This window comes from Scleropages formosus, chromosome 16, assembly GCF_900964775.1.
Source record: "Scleropages formosus chromosome 16, fSclFor1.1, whole genome shotgun sequence".
Classification (NCBI taxonomy): Eukaryota; Metazoa; Chordata; class Actinopteri; order Osteoglossiformes; family Osteoglossidae; genus Scleropages; species Scleropages formosus.
In genome coordinates this window covers 14,459,293-14,477,233 of record NC_041821.1, presented here as the reverse complement: position 1 = coordinate 14,477,233, position 17,941 = coordinate 14,459,293, and the positions used below count along the sequence as shown (strand labels likewise).

The 17,941-nt window shown below is 44.4% G+C and overlaps 1 protein-coding gene across 3 annotated transcripts in view; it reads right to left on the bottom strand.

The window, feature by feature from the left end:
* Positions 1-5,066: 5,066 nt before the first annotated feature.
* zcchc7 (zinc finger, CCHC domain containing 7) overlaps positions 5,067-17,941 on the bottom strand; it is a 40,139-nt gene continuing 27,264 nt past the window's right edge. For all 3 annotated transcript variants that reach the window (XM_018738257.2, XM_018738256.2, XM_018738258.2), the window contains 4 exons: positions 16,506-16,541; positions 7,614-7,709; positions 7,367-7,484; positions 5,067-6,912 (listed from right to left, as the gene is read on the bottom strand). In XM_018738257.2, coding sequence (XP_018593773.2) covers positions 6,362-6,912; positions 7,367-7,484; positions 7,614-7,709; positions 16,506-16,541 — 801 coding nt within the window. In that variant the 3' untranslated portion in view covers positions 5,067-6,361. The remainder of the gene's footprint in view (positions 6,913-7,366; positions 7,485-7,613; positions 7,710-16,505; positions 16,542-17,941) is intronic.

Here is a 17,941-nt window from a genome sequence, read left to right as displayed (position 1 = left end):
CTTCATTGTAAGGGGTTTCCCATATTATTTGGCACAGGGATGCAGTGAAAGGAAGTAACTCTTGTCTTGAGGTCTTCTTGGGAGGAGCTGTCCCAATCCCCGAAGACCTGAGCCTCTGCATAAGGGCAACAGCGCCCAGGAGGCGAGAGTTCCAGTCTCCTGCAACTGTACGAATGCACCTGGTGAGACCTCGTGCAAGAACAGCAATCCCGTGTGCACACATACACATACAGAGCAGCCGGGGGAGGGGGGGATGTACCATTTTCCAGTCCCACTGCACAGCTGGATGAGGGAATCCTTTGGGTATTTCCACTTGAATGTCAATGAGATTATCGTTTGACACCTCTTTCCTCTGAACCCGCCTACGCGACCGATGACTTAAAGCCTGGATGCCTCACTCAAGAGTCACCTTTCTGCAGAGTTTGGATTGCCCTGTTGTGTCCCCAATAGTACTCAACAGTCTAGTTACTAAGGGTGAAGAAGAAGGTGATTTCATACATTGTTTTGCACATAAAGCTCCCAGTCGTTTCAAGCATTATTGCACATTCCCACCTTGATGTTCATCAGAAACATACAGCACACAGGGATCAAGAGACCAGCAGCCTTTGGCCCAAGGGGCATGATCAGCTAGTGAAAGACAGTGAGGAAGCAGCTAATTAGATTATGGTTAAAAAAAAAAAAAAAAAGGATCTGGGACAAACACTGGGGGCTGATGAAGCTCCTATCTCAACTCCAAGAAGTGACATCATCATTTAGAGAGGTGTGACTAAAGTGACTCAAAGCAGAAAATTTCAGATCCCAGAACTAAAGTGCCCTTCCACCTGCCAGCCTGTTTGCCATGAAAGATGTAATAATGTCTTTCTTACCATAAGTTTGTCTTTATCCCCTACTTGAACTGGGTTTATTTCATGTGAAACAATGAGCTGGTCAACTTTTAGCCAACATATTGGGAACATATGTGGTTAGTTTAAATCCTGCTTTGTACAGGGGGTGGACTAAATAATGGAAATACTATGTGGAAAAAGTACTTTGAAGTAACAAATCACAAACACAGCTACAAAGGAGTCACATTGGGTTGGTTGCCAATTTTGGTGTCACTTATAAAAGGAGGTCTGACCCTTAGCACTCTGAAATTTGTTTTCAAAGCAACACGGGGCAACTAACAGAATTCCAGAGGATAAAATAGTGAGTGCTTGATCTGCAGGTGCACTGACCAAAAGAGTATAAATTTAATGTGTCTAGGAGAACGAGTCTCAAAAATAATGACCGAATATGCCAAACATCAACAAACTGCACTGGCAAAGAGGAATATTTTTTGCATGTCGATGCAAAGTGACATTACCACAGAACTGAGGCTACTTTACAGGACCAAGTGTAACCATGGCGCAAACACTGCTCCCCCTGATGTTCATACAGTCCAAGATGTTTATGCCTCCATAGACACTGGTAAACAAATTCAAATTCACCAGCGATTTCACGAACACCCGGACGAAGTCAAACGCCTGCCCTGACCAGTTCTGGAGCACACGGTGCAAAGTAGATTTCCACCTCCTTCATTCTTCAAAGAACAGAAGGCTTTTCTTCCAGAAGAATGGTGCAATAGCTCACTGCACATAGTTGAAGACTTGTATGAAAGCATTCCAAGAAGGACTGAAGTTGTTCTGAAGGCAAAGGGTGGCCCTACTCCTTACTACATCCTTCATTTTAATATATGGTTAGGTATTTGTGTAATTTTGTCCAAACCCTGCAACTTTCCTTACTGTTAAAAATTAACTCTTACATCTTGGATTCATACATTATGGAATTTTTTCCCCACGCACAAACTTCCTGTACCTTTACCAGCCATTTTAAAAATTTCAAAAACCAAAGAGCACAAATCTCAAAAACAAGTACAAAATGTCAGTATTCTGACATGAGCCATGATAAAACCATCCTTTCAAAGTCTGCTAAGAGGCACAGGGTATTTATATATTTATTTATTTATTTTTTTTTTTAGATAATTTTCACTCACCTTTCAATAGCCTATTGACTTCCATAAATTTCAGGTAGTAAATTTTGTACCGGTAATTCGTACAAAAACCCAAGGGTACAGCTAAGCATCATCGCGCCTTGTGGAGAATGTCCTACGGCCAGTCTCGGTGCATTTCATCAGCTTTGGGGACCCATGTTCTTGTGGACACAAACACATGTACTGCTTTCAAGGAGCCCTCTGATCTTGTGTTGTTTTTCACATGCGGCGCTAACCTAAACAGCCTTCTCCATTCCTTGGTCCATATTAAATTTCATGGCATGCTTCCTCTTTCCGTTTTCATTCGGATGACATAAGACCAAGGGAAATGCATTCACAGACTATAGTCAAACACAGCGCTCGTACAGCAGACCCATCGCTCTGCACTCTGACATGTTCTGGGCTAGGCTGCTGAAGATCATTGTTTGGAATCCATCAATCCACTGGTCGGACATGAAGGACAACAACAGTTCTAGAACGGTCTCAACAGGGTATTCTTTTATTAATACCACCTTCATCTGTTCTCTTTTTTTCTGTTTTGTTTCTTTCTTTTCTTCCTGTTTCAGAAATGATGTCATTGTTCAGCACCACCGAGGCCCAGACCTGCTAAATCGAGGCCCCCACAAACAATGGTATAAGTGCAAGGGGATGTGCAGCATTTCTGCCGGAGTTGCAGGATTCAAACGAGCTGCGGGGGACTAAGAAAGCGGGAGAACGGCCCAGCCATCGCAGGCCTGCCAACACACACAGACACGCAGACATGTGGGAAAAGCCAGTCAAAGAGCTGCGCTGGAACAGTCTGCAGATGATGGGCCTGTGAGGCCTGGGTCCATTCCGAAGGAGAACTCTCTTCGTGTAACAAAGCCCTATTATACGACATAGCATTCGTGCACGTTAGCTGTTTCTATACCCATGCGTGTCCAGCTGTTCTCCTTATTTGTGTGGCATTCTGTGACGACGTGGTTACCTTGCACTCCTGCCCTTCCTCCCTCCAACTTGACCGAGCACCAGCACACATTTGATAACCTTTCCCAGGTTGAAATCCGAGAGTCCTCAGCACTCCTGTTGTCTCGCACAAGCGGAGCTGACCACACTGGGAGAGTACGGATGACCACCTGACAGCTCCAGCCACTGCTCATAAATATAGAAACATTTTTCTGGAATTAAGAGCAATTTGACCTCTTTTTTCTCCTGTACCACACCAGCCTTACATGTTTGTTCCCTTTTCATCTTCTGGCTTTGGACACAAGATCCCACCTCCACACGTATAACTGTATTCTTTTACTAATGCTGCTGCATGCTCCATGTCATTGTTTTTTGGTATCCCATGATAAATACTCTAAGGCAACATGTTGGAAAGGACCCCACACAAAAAAGAACTGAATTATGGAACGAAGAAAGACCAAAAATAAATAGTAAATACATGAAAAATTACATCTGTGTTTCTTTTTAAAGTTCATAACCTCTGTTTTGTTATTTAATGTAGTCAGACTAGCATCGGGCAGTACCACTGGAGACCTTTTCAAAATTAAACTGGGAGAAAAGTAATACAGCCACGTATATTTAGGACGGATCCCAAATTCAAACCAAGATTTTAAGATGATCTTCTTGGAACACAGCAGGCCTTCTATAAAAAGCCATTTCTTCAGGAAATTCGGATGGATATTACAGTAATCTATCAAGACAAGCAATCGTACAAATCTACTAGAACTTCCACAACAAAATTCCACCACTTTACCGTAAAGGCACTGTAATACAATGCAAGAAGAAAGTCCCAATGTTGATACTTAAGATATTTTGTCACGTTGTATTAAGAAGTGTTGTTCAGAAGCTGAATGAACAAAATATTTTACAAAATAAGTTAAACCACATTACATGAAAGTAACCCTACGGTACTGATTTTCCCTCTGGGATTAATAAGTTATCCATCCATCCATCGCAAACCAACTGCAAACTAACCACAGGGATAGAGTTCCTACTCGGGTCGCTCAGTATCTGCTCTGGCGTAAGCCCCACCAGTAGGAGTCCTGCCTGTTGCTGTAGTGTCTAAAGGAGACAACGCTCCAAGTGTAACATCAGACGGTCTTTCTGGGAAAGACAGAACTAGAAGTCCTCGCATCCCTTTGGCAGCACTTCAAAAGACATCCAAACTGGGCACTTGAATGCTGCACTGATGCAGCGGCACCCAAACTGATCAGTTAGTAAACATGAAATCATTGCGCTCCTAAGTATTCTGGTGTGGTGGAAAAACAAGATTGGAAAATTAAGGCGCACAATGGGAAGTGGAACTCCAGCTATTCAGTGCAATAGCACGAGTCTCCTATCATTTGGAAGACAAAGGCATGTTCTCCGTCATAGTCCACCCCTCTCAACTTCTACTAACAGATAATGAAGAGTAGCTGCCTCCGAAGAGACAAATAAGAGCCATATACATGGTACAGTCAAATTCTAGGACTAGCCCCCCGTGACACGGCTATGCTTGGAAAGCCATCGGAACTTGAGACTGCAAGAAGACTGAGATGGACTGAAGGTGTTAAGTTCTTTGTATATGATAAGTATGCTGATCTTTATTTGAAATTGCCTTCTCTGGGTGCTTCTTTTTGTTGTCTCTTTTTCCTTTTGGTTACTTACATAGGCCTTTGCCATACTTTGTTTTACTGCTTGTAGTGTTCCATGACAAAATGAGCCCAAAACTCCACTGCCTTTATGAGAAGCCTTTGAGGCAACCACTTAAATTTACCTGTCTTGCATTAGAGTTCTTGGACATCTAAGATCAACACCTGGAATGAGCATCGCTGCAATGAGCACAAGAAAAATAAAAAATGTCAAATGGCAACAGAATAAAGTCAAGTATTTCCACATCAAGATTTTGTGGCTGTAGTGGAAGCACAGAAAAACTGCACATTATTATTGTTGTTATTTAACTGATGCTTTTAACCAAAGGAAATTATAGCACTTTACATTTATACAGTTGGGTATTTTACTGGAGAAATTTATTGTTAGAACCTTCTTAAGTGTATTACAGGATAAGCTTAAACCTTGAGGTTAAAAGTCCAGCTATATTATTTAAATTTTCATTTGTTAAATTCTGAAATTAGACCATCACTGACAAAGTAAGCTGTTTGAATGGATTCTTTTATATTTCTTTGAATGATGGACACATACTTGCCCATTATATACAAGTACATGTACTAGCCACTGTACCTGAGATGGAGAAAGATTTTACTTCAAAACAAAAAATATGACTGATAAACATTCAGAATTTACAAAATACTGGCCCCCGGGAGCAGGAGTGGATGCTATCTATACATAACAGTTTTTGAGGTGTCAGATCAACAAGTAAATCATGTCCTAAACTTAATGAGTGATAGCAACCTGTTCTCCACTGAAGTGCAGCATCTCTTACTTTGAGCAAAAAGAAACCCGTACATTAAATAGCTGCTTAGGCAGCAGCCGGTGCTCAGGAGCTGCAGTACAGTCAAAGTATCAGCAAACATTCTCCATGCTAAAAGGGGGGGGGAATTGCACTCTACCTAACAATTTTAAGGGTTCAAAACAATAAAAGCCTTTTCTTTGTGAAAAGCTACATTTAAGGACTCCAGCAAGCCTCTTCAAATTACCTTGTTTTATTAAATTGTCCCCCATGATTACTTGATCTCAGCATTTGCTTTTACTGTTCACATTCTGCTGGAAATATTGTGAGCCCTGCTAATATTTGTCACTGTAAAGAATATGTATGACACAGTGAGTAAAATTCTCTGTGGAAGATGGCCTAGTTGACGTCGAGTACAGTACTTGCGACACTTCTGCAACCGTGAGTGCGCCGCACGCTGAGCGGCGCCCCCTAGGGGCACAGTTATATAGCTTTGTCACACTCCTTCCGGACCAAACAGAACAACTCCAGTGTGTATCCTCTGTAAAGCTGGGTCCCTCCTTCAAAGAAAGTTTCTCATAGCTGGAACTGCGGAGCACCTCCCCGTCACACACCACACACCTCGTCACAGTTGTATAAAACAAACTGCCAAGTAGTCGGCAGATAAAAAGTAGGTGCATTTATAGAAAATTCTGTTTCAAAAATTATTTAAGGACATGATAAAAGTTCTGAGCCTTGAAGCGAATTTGATTTTAAAGTAAAATCACGTGTCAGTGCGGTGCTGACTGTTTCTGTACAGGTGCTCAATGGGTAGGGCACTGGAGCAATCATTCGGGGGTGCTTGAAAATAAAACTGTTCATTAAAACAACACAACTTCTGCTGGACACATGTTTAAGCCACTTTAGAGAAGTGTATAAAACTGTCACCCACACTTTGATGTTTAGCACCCTTTCATTGGTTCCCCCAACACCCCCTGACACTAGTTCCTTGAAGTTTTACGCTTGCACTTCTTCCTTTGCTTGATGAGGAACAGGTTCTCGTCCACGGGGCACCTGTCCTCCTTCGTCGGAGCCCCAGCCTGTCTGTCTCTGGCCTTGGCTTGGCGCTTCTTGCCCTTCCGCTCTCTCTCCTGGAATAAGCTAAAGAGGTTGATGTCGGGTTTGCACTTGAGAGTGGATTTGGGGCCGCTCTTGACCTTCTTCAAGGACCCTCTGGGGAAGTCTTTCTCCTCCTGCAGTGGGCACTGCTGCTTTTTACCTGGCTGCTGGGCTGCACTCTGCTTGCGCAGCTTCTTTAGTTGTCTGCGCTCCTTGCGCTTTTCCGGCCACGGCTTTGCTTGCAGCTGCAGTTGCTTCTGCTCCCGTTTGGCATTGGCTGTAGGTGTTCTCTCCTTTCCCTCCTTTCCCTCCTTGCAAAGCCCGCCTCGGTTCTTCTTCCTCTTCTTTGCAGGCGGTGCCCCCTCTTCAGCAGCTTGTCCCTCGGAGGCCCTGCCTGGTTCAGGATGCCCCAGCAATCCAGCTTCCTGGAGGTCTGAAACACACACGGCATTAATTCACCACAAGCGTTACGAGTATGTTGAACCCACATCCTAGTATTTGAGCTGCACCTGTTCTGAGTGTCGAGCAGCAGCTATCTGTACATTTGCCTTAAACTGAGCTGAGTCCCCGTGGCAGTTGGCCACTGTGCCTGAAGGCTTCTGACAACCACATCCCTGAAGGTCCTCAAATGACCACTGAGAAACTAACACAGCCAGTCAAAGGCTTAACTAACCACTTAAATTAGCTGGATTCCCTGAAGACTAGTATTTACTAACAAAAGGCTCACCATTTACAATGTGTGCTTGGCAATTACAAGAGACTGACGAGAGCTGCTGGACTGCTACTGTCATATGGGTGGGTTATGGAATTCAGATGTATAAAAGATCATTACTATTTTAAAATATTTTCTGAGTGTTAAAATACATTTCTGTTGCATGTGGACGCACTTTCAGCCTTCCTTTTCATGCGATTATTCCTGTAGCGGATGTCCTTTGGGGTGTCGTAGTAGGAGATGTAGGGGGCGGTGGGATATGTCCCATTGAACATTCTCCTGTCCTTGCACTCCTGTGAGAAACATAGGCCAATGACAAGGTTCAGCGCCACACTGACCTTCTGCCAAGCGAGCACCTGTAAAAAGCCACCAGAAATGATCAAGAACTGGGTTCAACGCCCCCTCACTGGTGAGACACTCACAAATCCAAAGTGGCCCTTGCGGGAGCAGTTGTAGCAGTAGGCCGGGCTCCTGGGGGCATCCCGGGTGACCGGTTTCACGGGGGGGCCCACCCGTGTCTGAAAGAGGAGGTTTACTGTTAGCACACTGTAGGCCAGTTGCTGCTTTTCATTACTACTATTGATATTACTTAGTATTTCCCGACTCATCTGAAACTTTTATCCACAGAATTCTACTCATCTTACTAGGGTATTTTACAGGAACAACTCATGTCAAGAACCCTGCTTAAGATACTACAGCAGGACCCTTCATGAGAGCTGAACGGACAAACTTTGGATTGGTCCACATACCGCTAATACTACTTACCGGTCATCAGGCTGTCTGGACCATTTGTTATCGGCCGAATGCCACGATCGAAGAACTCTTAGGAACTGGGTCGCCCTAATTGCGAATACACTGTTCACCTGAACTGATTCACCTGCCTGAGACAAGTGAGACGTGCAGAGAACACAATGACGTGCATACGCACCTGGTGCCCAGGCCCTCTGACACACACATGCATATACAAACACAAACTTGCACGGCAGCACCTTTCGAATCCAAGACGCACGGGTCGAGTATATTACGTTTAAAAGGTCCATTACCAGTTTACTTGAGGCTTTCAATGCTGTGACATTAGTGGAGTTGAAACACAAGCTCCGAAAGGAACAGAGAGCTTATCAACATCCTTGCGCTCCATATGTCTGCTCTCCACCCCTCCCCCAGCATAATGCATTTTGGCGGAGGGTCTGCACCACAGATCGCCCAGGCCACCCATATATAAGAGTAATAGCCCAGGAGATGGCATTATGTAGGGATCCAGTCTGTCCCCATCTGCCTTAAGTGCTGAAAGCTTTTCACGCCCTGGTGACTCCGTAAATATCAGATGATGAAGAGTGTAAGCGTACCGAAAGCAGATTTGCTCTTAATGTCTCCTCCAGCCCCCCCCATCTGCCCCCTCCCACTGCACCACCCCTGATGCCACGATTACAAATGACTTCCTCCTGACACCACTCTGACATGGGCCCCTTGTTCTGCATGAGTAGCTGGTAGCCAAATGTGTGGATGCCTTTAAAAGTGTTCTTCATTATCGGACCAGAGTGGACCGCCTGACAGAATCTCCATCACAAAGGGCGGGGACCCCAAAGCCCCCACCCCCCCAGACCCGCCCAGTGCTCATGCAAATTGGCCAGGATGTCCAGGCCTTGGTGTAACCTTCAGCTTCCGCAGTTAGGCTGTGCTCGCATCCAGAGAGCCCACCAAGACTGTGTACGCCAAGGGACACCGCTGCCCCATTTCCTGGGTGGGGAGATGCTCTCCTGCTTCTTCACACTGTGTGCGTACTTGTGGACACTACACTGCTGCTTTGTGATGTGCACATGCTTACAGACCCTCTCAATATATGTGCTCACAACAAGGTGGGAAACTCTCTTAGTAAAATGAGGCTTAACCAGACTCAGAGCTGTAGCTGCTCCCAAAGGTAGTTCTACCAACTATTAATTCTGGGGGGGCTGAATATTCATTCATTTAATTATCTTCAGTTTTTTTTTTTTTTTTTAAAATTATTATTTAGTAAAATACAAAATGGGCTATTTTGCCACTGACATTTTGCCACTGACACTACTTGTTGATGAGTGACTAAAAAAAAACCTCAAGATGGTTCCATGCTGTAACGCAATAAAATGTGGAAAAAGTATAAAGCGGGGAGTGAATACTTTTCATGGGCACTTTTCAGCTCTGTAGCAAATTACATCTAAACTGTCAGTTTCATCTGTTGCAACAGAATGATGAGGCTGCTTGGGGTTGGGTGCACATGCTGTGGTGTGACCCCTGGACACCGGAATAAACAAACGCCTCTACACTGAAGAAAAGTTCAAAACACTGATACACGGAGCAGCACAACACTGCTACAGCGGTGGGGCTTCCTACTACTGTAGATTTATTTATTTTTATTTAGCTAAAAAGAAAAGTACAAAGTGAAGGCGATTATCATGATTTACCCTTTTTCACAGCAGGGTAATTTTTACTGCAGCAATTCCAGCTAAGTACCTTGACAGCAGGTATACAGTGAGAGGTGGGACTTGAACCTGGGCCCTGTGAATACAACTAAGCACTATGCCACCTGCTGCCCCCAGGGAGCAAGTTATTGTGAATAGCTGAAACTGTGCTGGGATACAGCGGCACTCAAAGTACACTCAAGTACTGACCATATACACAATCACACCTACAAGGAATGGGAACGAACACACACACACACACACACACGCCTACAGAGACCACACACAGCCACATACTAAGCGCGACACAACACGCTGCATATTCCTGCACATGAAAACACACCCAGTTCCAAACAAAGCCAACCCAAAGACACGCAGACACACACTTGACCCCCAGAGGAAAGCCCTGAAATCCTTGCCGGCTTAGGGGTCGAATGTTCCTGAAACTTCAATTAAAAGCAGAGTCCGGGAGCTGAATGACGGTGTAATGACGGGATCTGCATAAATCTCCAATCTTCCAGTGGGCTATGGGTGTCTGCTCTTTCCCCTTCTCGTCCGGTGCTTTATCTCGCAGCGCTTCCAAGATGGCAGACGGGAGCTCAGAGGCCTCAGAGAAGCAGATAAATGGCCTGCCAGCTTCCTAGTCCTTTGTCATTCAAATGTGGCAGAAAAAAGGGTGGATCAGAGCCCTGAGAACAGCCATGTCACAAATACCTTGTAATGCAACCTTATCCGGCCAAGGGGGGCTTGGGGTGCCTGCTCTTGGCCTGATAACTCCATACAGGCTCCCACATGGGGACAGGGGGGAGGCAAGGGTGTGCGTGAGTGCGAGTGTATTTGCACATGTGGCTGGGAGGACAAGATACACCCATCCCTCACATAACGTTAATTCGTTCCATGATATCACTGTTAGGCGAATTCCTGTTGTGAGGGGACTGAATTACCATTATTTCTTGAGGATCAAAAAATCTACTGGTTCCTGGATGGGGGGGAGGGGGGCTGAAAAAAAAAAAAAATCACGTAAAATATCAAAACAAAAGGTATTTTATGCATGAGTCATTCCCAATGCCTTCACAGTTTTTCTCAGCCTTTTTAGTAGACATTTGCATTATTTGGATCACAGATGATTATGATGAAGAAATGAAGTTCACAAGATGTGCCTAGCGACGGACTGGAGTCCCGTCCTGAGTGCGTCCCCTCCCCCTCCAGCCTTGCGCCCTGTGCTAGGATAGGCTCCAGCTCATGGCGACCCCGCTCAGGACAAGCGGCTGTTGGCAATGGATGGCTGGATGGATATCAAAGTTCAACATCATCAGATCCCCAATGCGTGTTAGAAACCACAAATGTGACTTCTATTCATTGTGAACTAGGTTCTTACTGTTCCACACTGTGGGAAAATGTGCAAAAGTCCCACCTCAATTTTTAGTTAACTCCAGTTGGAGGTATATTCCAGAAGAGGGCGCTACAACCCAACCACATAGGACACATGGAGAGAACGAGACACCGCAACACAAGCCACGGACAAAAGCCCTGGAACGGCACCATTTGCTATGGACCGTGCGCGCAGAGTGGGCTGGTGCGTGGGGCCGACGGCAGAACACCGTCGAGACGCAGCCGTTTCCGCCGGTTCCCCGAGGAGTTCCAATCGAGCCCTCCACACCACTGCAAGGGTACGGCCGGGCATCCGTATCTCGGTTCCCAAAGTCCTGCCTGGCGTTCTCTCCCAGTCACCTCTCAAACCTCACCTCCGGACTGCCAATCCGAAGCGTTTCAAAGGACCGTGTCCTTTACATGACTTCACTGTGACTCTTGCATTCTGGATCATGTCTCTCCAATTCTGACACCAGCTAAATAAAAATGTACTCACATGGCAGGTGGGCTTTAGCGAAGATTATCGACAGATGATCGATAGATGATCTTTGAAAGACAGGACTGGTAGAAAAGGGGTGATGACACGCAGAGCAGACATATTAATCATGAGTGTCATGAAATGAAATGACAAAATCATTCATCTTTAACTGCTTAATGCATATCAGATATTTAAAATAAAAAGCAATTATGTAGATTCTTGTGTGTGTGGAAAATGTACAAGCAAAACAACATTTGCAAGATTTTTCTGTCTCTTTTTACTTTGTATCTGACACTGCTGTTATCACAAAAGTTCAATACTCAAATTTTGAAATATACATATAAAAATAAGACATTTTAGGACCTTGAAAATGTATACTTTTTAAATACATCAAAATAATATCCTTTGAATAGAGTAAATTTATCACGCTTTTACATGTTCGTATCAGTTCTATTTAGCATTCTACAAAGATTTTAATTTTTTAAATGCATATCAAAGTTTTTTTTCCCCATAGTTTGTTGCAAAAGCAAATATATTTTTCCTCATTTTTACTGAAACACCTCTAACACTCACATAAAAATACAAGTAAAATGCTTTCGATAAAGTCTACATTTTCCAAAAGTGTCTTGCAACACATGTGTACAATCAAATACTTTACATTTCCATACAAAACGAGATCAATGGCCCCAGTTCAATATTTACCCAGCAATACTCAGGTGCTGCTTTTAATGGAATTAAGAGGAGCATTGCAGTGCAGCGATGAGGAGCAGCGAGATGCTGACCTTTAGCGACGAGGAGGAGGAGGAGGAGGAGGAGGTGAGAACGAGCGGCTCCAGCTCCTGACACATTTCCACTGAGAGGGCATTATGGTGTCCTGCATCCATACACACACCTCGATCATCTCTCGCAACACCCGTCACACACCGATACGTCGCAGTCTCGATCAATAAACAGTGATATCATCAAAGAGGGACTCTATCATCACGCACGCTGGCTTCGGTAGGTAAACCTACACTGATACCCATCTCACGCACATCCACAACGTACACCTTTCACCCTGTGCTGCAACAATGGAACGAGCCCGATGGAGAGGCTGCAGCGACACACTCACCTAATGGTACAAGTCTCATCAATACCATCACCGACTTGACAGAAAAATCGCACATCACGCTCAAGTGAAGAATTTCAAAACACGGACTATTCGGACATCCTTCGTTACCGGTGCGATACTTAGCCGAACCTTTTATTCGACATAATTCGCATGCACGTACATTCACGCACCTTGAGCAATTCGGGTTAAGCAGCTCGGTTGATGGACCTCGAACCACCAACCTCTTGCAAATGTGATTTGAACCAGCAACCTTGAGCTTAAGCATGTGTCCCTGACCACTGCTAGCAGCAAAATGTTGAGCTCTTATGATAATATTTCTGTTTTCAAGGGACAACCCTAGAGCATAACGCTGAAGGTGGGTGGACGCAGACAATAAATGTGAACAGACACGTCAGCCTGACCACCAAAGCCAGCTCCTTTCCATCACTGCGAAGCACTGCTCAAACTAAATATGAATGTGTGTTTTCATTTAAACACAGATGTTTAGTCAAAACCATTCCGGCTCTCTGTAGGACATCCTCTCGTTTCCGTGGCACAACTCTGACACCCCAAGGCTGCCCATTGAGGGCGCTGTGGCCCTTAAACTGTACGACTGTGCAGACATGACCTTTAAGGAAACAAATTTGCCCACCACAGCTGAGCCGCTATAATACGGGTTCTTAACCTGGGCTCCATGGATGGGCTTCAGGGGGTTTGTGAAGCCCAGGTATAATCTGAAAATAACACGTTCAAGAGAAATAAAAGTTAGGAGTAAAATTAAAGTGTTATCTACTCTACCCTTATACTAATTTTATGTGAATGTAACCAGGTTTCAGCTAAATAAATTCAGGGCAATATTTCATTCATATTTTTATTTATTTTTATTTTTTAGTAGAGACCACAGCAGTTTTTTGACTTTTAACCCTTGAAGTCTGTGGACCCAGAAAAGATTATTAACCTCTGGATCACATCTTTCCGGACTCCTCCTTGTCTCCCCATAACGATCAAACGCAATTACGGTGCAAATGGATTTGTTTGCGTGTTTTTTGCAAGGCTTCCCAAGACATCTGTAAAGGTACACCTGGAAGACTGGAAGATTAAGAGCTAAGATGGGTGCTTCAGTTGTACCTCTGAGCAAAGTAACTCACCTGAATGTGTCTGGTAAACTGTTCAACTTTATAAACGGGACCTTTGTGCTACGTTATGGAATGTAAAGCTCGGCCTGTGTGAAATGGACTAAAATAATTATCAAGATTAAAAAAAATGTAACTGGGATGATGATGACGTGCTAACGGTTCTTATAGGAGGGCAGCAGACAGCAAAGTGGTTAGAGATGCTCATCTGCATTCAAACGGACCAAGATTCAAATTCCACTCCTGCCGCAGTACTCTTCTTACAAGATACTAAATTGTGCTGTAAAAATTACTCTGTTGTATTAATTACTTAAATTGTTGTAAGTAGCTGAACACTGTTAAATTGCTTTTGGGAAAAGTGTCAGCAAATAAATAAATGCATATAATTTTAGAAATATAAAACTTGAGGAAAGAGAGAATTCTTTATTCTTTAAATTGTATAGATAAAGAAACGAAATGGCGTTTATTACATATATGTAGAGATATGCAATACGGGATTTGTACCATTTTTATATTTTAATTATAAAAGTAAATTCAAATGTGTCAGATATTATAATTTCACATTAAAATACACAGGATATGATTTGAACTTCTGCACATGAACAGAAAACATAAAACTGAAGTCAGTGCAGTAGCTGAGTAAAAATTCACACTAGTTTCCACATGCTATCATGGATGCGGAAATGAGAATTTTTAAAAAGACAAAAAACAAGTTATATATGCTGTTTTGTATGTAGATGACCACAGCACTACCTAGCATATTACAGATATTGTTCTCTTACCAAAATTAGAGGCAGTTTTGTTACCCCTCAGGCAATCTCAATCGCAGAGCCTGAAAATATTAATCACTAGCAGTTTTAAATATTGAAACTGGTTTATTATCCAGCTTCGTTTACAGGTAGACAAAATGGAAGGGGGGGGGGGGGGGGAGAGAAAAAAAAAAAAAAAAAAAAAAAAAAAAAAAAAAAAAATCACACAAAGGAATCCAAACAACCAGCCACCAGCGACAACAACTGTACGTTTCAAAGAGTAAAGCTGCTGCTGTGCTGGGTAGCTTTTCAGACGACGACACATCAGTCTGGCGTCGCCTACAGACGAGGAGAGGGCCACGAAACCCATAACGCAAACGGGAGCATGGACTGCCCATCGGACCAACAGGCCGCAACAAAAACAATCAAAAAAAAGCTAAGCTCTGCTTATTGTGTTATGGGGAGTTTTTTGCTGAGGGTTCTTTAGGCATTTCTAGGGCACGTAGTCCTGTGTCCTTCAGAGGCTCCCAGGTACCTTCTGCTCACAATTAGAGTCCCTAACTGAAGAGATGGAACCCAGGTCACGTTCCAGTACCTCCCCACACCTGGGGAAATCTGCTTAATGGGAAAGGGTAATATCCTAACCAGCTGTCCTCGAGCAGGCCTACTTTATCAACGCCTGCAACTGGTGAACCAATTCGGGGCTAAAGAGCTCTTTAAACACAATGATTAGCATCCGCCGCACACAGGGCAGCACCGTGTTCAGCCATGAATAAGCAGGCACATACAAACATGACTCAAATAAATACACAGAAACACACATGCACGTGCGCCCACACATAAACGCATGCTGTTCACATATTGTGGAAAACGTCAAGCTCAACCGGTCCGAGCCCCCACTCAAACAAAAGGAGAGAATGAACAAAGACTATTGTGCAAGGGGTAAAAAAAAAAAAAAAAAATGGTTAAAATGGTAGACAGAGTTTTTGTTTTTGTGAGGACAACCCTAAACAACACACTTTTGGGAAGCAAAATATCACTTGGGTCACATGCCCACTATCTATAACCAACTGTACACGTCAGGGTGACGGGGGTCAGGAGCCTATCCCGGAAGCATGGGGTACAAGATCAGGCAGGAATTTGTACACACAGATGCGCACGACCAACACACACCCAAATAAGGGGTGTGAGGCTTTACAAGCTGTGTGGCAATCACTGAAGGAGGCCCCAGCGCACCAGAGGACACGACTAACCTCCGGTCCCACTGTGTCAGCGCCCAAAGACGGGGTCAGTAGGCCCACGGCTCTGTGGTCCAGGGTAGAGGCGCCGGACGGCAGAGCCCGCGTGCACCTTCTCCTCAGACGGCCCTGTTAATTAATCTCCAAAGAGTCGAGTGACAGGCGGACGAGTTGCGCTGCCAAGCCGTTTCATGCTTTATCACGTCTTTTAATTGACAAAACAGGCTGCTCTTTTCTCTTAAGCTGAGGTCTATATTTCACCCCACAGGAAGGGGAAAAAAAGGAATATGCCAGTTAGCGCTGCAGATGTTACCACCCCCCTCTTCCTGCACCCCTCCACAGGCACCCCACACACTAACTGTCACACACCGCCACGCCGGGCTGCCCCACGGGACACAAACTGCTTATTGATTTCACCAATTACCCGCGTTCCCCCGCTTCTCGGCAGACGGGCCCGTGGCTTCCCCGAGTCACGCACAGACGCCGGCACACGAACGGTTCACTGTGCGCACAGCAGAGCAGCGCGTCGACGCCACCGGTGCCTGGTGTGCTGACTCCACGGAACATTCTTCATTCGTGGAGCAGGGCGGCAAAGCGGCTTGACCGCGCAGCCAAGGGTAAGTGCAGAGCTGCACGCGGTACAGCAGGGTGCTTACACACACACGACGCAAAGTCGCCCCAGGAAGCCTGGGTCGTACTGGAGGAAGTCAACAGCTAACGGTGGTCGTGACAGAACTTCCTGTTAATTTTCACTCTGCGGCACGGACCCTTTTCTCCACTCGCACATGCAGGACATCTGACGATAGGGGCGTGCACTCACCGTGAGGTGGTACTGTCTCCAGACCTCTGGGCAGGACTGGCGAGCATAGAGAAGAAAAAGAAAAACAAAAAACACGTTTAAAATATCGACTAAGGACAAACAATGTGTGTTGCGCATATTTACATTTGAAAAAGCTGACACTATAAAAAGCACACAAACACTGACCCACCGAGGGTCTGGCGAAGCAGAGAAACAAGCAAACAAACAGATACTCACACATGCAAATGCAGATGTAAAAATAAAAACATATCAATACAGACCGACATACACACAGGCAAACCAAAAAAAACGTGAGATGGTCTATTTGTCCAGACATGTCCAACAAAGGGGACAGACACAGTAACAACAGGAACTTCCTGAATTAATTTTAAAATTTTAAATACACTCGGCGGCCACTGAGCAATTACAGTTTTACCAGCTTATTGTGTTCCAAAACAACAAACGGTAACACTCATTCAAAACTTCCAACCATTCTTCGATTACTTCTTTACCACACACTGTTATGGCACAAACTGAAAGAAATACAAGGACAATACTCCACTTCATACTGGAAATAAAATATTCCAAAAAGAAAGAACGAACACTCAAACATCACAAACAAAATCTGCACTGTCTTTCAATTTTAAAACCAGAATAGGAAGTTGCATTAAAAAATATACATCACTTCAAACCTTGATAAAAAATGTATAAAGTTAAAACAAATTAAACGAACAAAAATTAGTTAAATATTTGCAAAAAAATTCCTTATAAGAGACACGTCAATAACCTTTTATCGTACTTAAAATGTTTTACAGTGCTAATCTTATAATGACATCCTTAGAGAAATTATTACATTTAATTTACACTGATCAAATTTATAAAACCCATGTAGATATTTTAGGTATTATCACTGATACAGTATGATGATGTGTGGAGCTGGTTATTACCTGCTAAGGGCAACGGTACAGGTATAGGACTGCCCCCCACAATCCTCTACAAGCCAAAAACACGCCTTTTCACTTTACACCGCATATTTAACTGCACTGTACGGAACATTACGGCAGCATACCACAGGCCAGTCTGGAACGCTGTCAGTGATGAGAATCCTGCTGGAGGGAACCACTACAAAGACCCCCCACCATAGACCCCTGCAGTGTCAGGGTTGCCCGCCTTTGTTTGCAGGGCTGCCCGGAGCACAGAGTGGCGGCCGGATTAACCACGGTAATACCTCCGGGGGCACAACAAAGAGCAGGGACGGGGGCATGCTTTCACCAAAGAGCAACAGAGAAAGTGGTGCCCCAGAAGACGGGAAACACAGCTGGAAATGGCTGATGCGAACAGGACACCAGTAACTGGAAAGTGGAGGAACTGTTCTCACATAGTGCACAGGCCTCTCATGAAGACAACAGAGGACAGGTGAACCGCTGGCGAGCTCACCTTGTCAAATGGTTAGAGAG